The 2,742-nt window shown below is 29.9% G+C and overlaps 1 protein-coding gene across 1 annotated transcript in view; it reads left to right on the forward strand.

Moving 5' to 3' along the window:
• Positions 1 to 365: 365 nt before the first annotated feature.
• The window catches only part of LOC100159917 (coiled-coil domain-containing protein lobo-like), a 7,715-nt gene continuing 5,338 nt past the window's right edge, over positions 366 to 2,742 (forward strand). The window contains exons 1-2 of the mRNA XM_029486357.1: positions 366 to 766; positions 1,023 to 1,170. Of these exons, the coding sequence (XP_029342217.1) occupies positions 366 to 766; positions 1,023 to 1,170 (549 nt within the window). The remainder of the gene's footprint in view (positions 767 to 1,022; positions 1,171 to 2,742) is intronic.

Below are 2,742 nucleotides of genomic sequence, written 5' to 3' on the forward strand. Positions count from 1 at the left end.
ATACAAAACTTTTCTTTTCAATGTCAATAATAACTGACAATAACTAATAAGTGATCAAATTTTATAAAAAAAATCAAGCAGTTAATTAACAATTATATAAATATAATTAGTGACATTCTACTCCACTCATCGAAACTATAAATCCTTATACTATAATTAACTCATCAAAGTTGAAATGTCGAAACCTATAATGTTTTTTAAAGCGTTAACGTTAACCCACGTGGTCACGTTATTGATCAAACGCTCTTCAGTCGATGTTCTTGGTTACATACGACTATAATACGAGTATCTATAATGACGTATAGGTATAGGTAGTAGAAAAATATTCCACATTGTGTTCTCGAGTTTTGGTCGTTTCGTTTAGAATGGATTCCGATTCGTTGGATTGGATATGGGGAGATTTTAATAACTCGCCTAATCTTGCCGAGTTGATTGAAGAAGTCGAAGACGATAACTACGTATTGTTTGATAGTAATGACGACGATAAATCAGACTCTAGTTCCGAATCAAGTTTCGATAATGATTGTTCGTTGTTAATCGGAGATAAGAGAACAGCACTAGAACTGAATGAAATAGTTAGCGATATCAAGAATCAATATGACGAAACGTTGTCCGAATTAGATTCGACGACTGATGGTGAACTCGAAGACGACAATCACAAATCTGTCGATCTACTTTACATCGATGCTCTGGAAGCAGTAAAAACTAACTTGTCGGATGTTGAACTAGAATGGTCGAATACATTGTATGAATATACTGTGAACGAGTAAGTGTCACTAATAGTATAATATTATAATATTACTACCTATAGGTATTATATTATATTATTGTTTATATCGTTGTGGGGTAGGGTAGGAAACGTGGACTTATCGTTTATTTCTGCGTTGAAGTTATTTGAGTAGATATAAATGTAGATAGATGTTGTATCCGTGTAGGCAAGCTGTTGCATTCGTTGAAAATATTGTGAGAATGGCTATAGATACGACAACAAGTAATTATATAACTATTTTAACGTTTTATAGGAAAAACGTACCAGAATCTTACACAAAAACTACAAGTATAGAAAAGCAGATAATTTTGTACGCCAACAATTTTGTTGAACAATTTAAAATAAAATATCCGAATAGAAGACAGTTGGTTTTAGTACTCCTAAATGAATGCGGTATACAGGTATGACAATAGGGATAAGAAATAAACAACTTAAAGACAACAAATGATGGAATTTATGATTATATATCATCTACTTTTGCCAAATAGTGACGAAATAATTATGAAATACATTTTACGTACGTGATCATCGATTATAAGAATTTTAGATTCTGAGCGGAGCCATGAAATATGAATGTATTGATTATACAATGCAGGGCCGTATTTGAACATTTTGTGCCCCGGGACAACACATTTTGCCACCCCCTAAAAAAATGTATTTCTTAAAATGTAAAGTATAACTATTTTTTTGTGGCATAAATGCGGTCAGATTTGTTTTGGAAACCTCTATATTTCAACGAGTTAATAACAATCAGTTTCAAGCAGAATTTGTCGGTCGGTCTTAGTTTCAAAGTTATACACTAGTCCGCGAGTTTGCGAATTTCCACCCGTTGGGTTTTTTTTTTAAATTACTTTATTAACAATACAATATAAAGTAAGTACAGTAATTAAATTCTGAAACATCTGATTCCACAAAAATGTTAAGGAAAAAAACTCGCATTTACACAAAAAAAAAAATCAAATATGTTATTTTTGGTGTTTTAAGCTAAATAACAAGATTTTGTAGTTTTAAAGTTTTTTAACCATAACTTGCAAAGGAAATTTGACAGACTTTTTTAAAGTACCATTATATTAAGCATACAAAACACACATTTTAAAGAAAAAAAGGTGGGTAAGTGGATGTCGCTCTGCTGTACAGTAGGTTACAAGTGGGTCACTGTATAATGGATAGTATTACATTTGAATTCAATAATATAATTTCACTGTATAAGAAAAACGATTCTGAGCGGAGACGGTTTGTCAGTCTAGGTATTAGACATACCTATTATAGGTATACTTATCTATAGTATTAAAAAAAAATTGACCAATAAGTAGGTATCAATAATAAATTCCAAATTAATCATATCACAATATCCATTAGGTAACGCGTTATACATCAACAAAAAACCGTGGTACTATCATAGATATATAATAGTGTACTTTAGAAGTTTCAAGTACCCATGAATACTATTAAACAATCACTACAAAATAACTAAAATAATTATTCCAGGTTTTTTAATATGTAATTTCGTCCAAATTTGAACTTAAAATGACTATAAAAATAAACTGTGCTAATGTATTTCTTAGAATTTTTGGTAACAAAGTTAAATATTTACGTGGAATCTTGTTTTAAATTTTCAATCCTTAGATATAAAAGTTGAACATTTTATAATTTTTTAACTACAAAATAATTATTCAATTTTAAATTTGATAAATTTTGTCAAAATTTTACCTTCAAATGCTTATAAAAAATAATTTTGCCCGATAATATTATATCATTGAATTCAAATTTAGTACCATCCATTATACAGTGACCCACTTAGAACCTACTGTACAGCAGAGCGAAATCCACTTACCCACGTAACTTTTCCAGTTATGTATATAGGCATATGAAATTTTCAATTTTTAGATTCTGAGCGGAGCGAGGAAGCTAGTAGTTTTACAATGGTGTATATTTATTTATTTTTTATCCTGTATACAAAATTTCTACTAGAA

Source organism: Acyrthosiphon pisum, chromosome A1, assembly GCF_005508785.2.
Source record: "Acyrthosiphon pisum isolate AL4f chromosome A1, pea_aphid_22Mar2018_4r6ur, whole genome shotgun sequence".
NCBI classification, from domain to species: Eukaryota; Metazoa; Arthropoda; class Insecta; order Hemiptera; family Aphididae; genus Acyrthosiphon; species Acyrthosiphon pisum.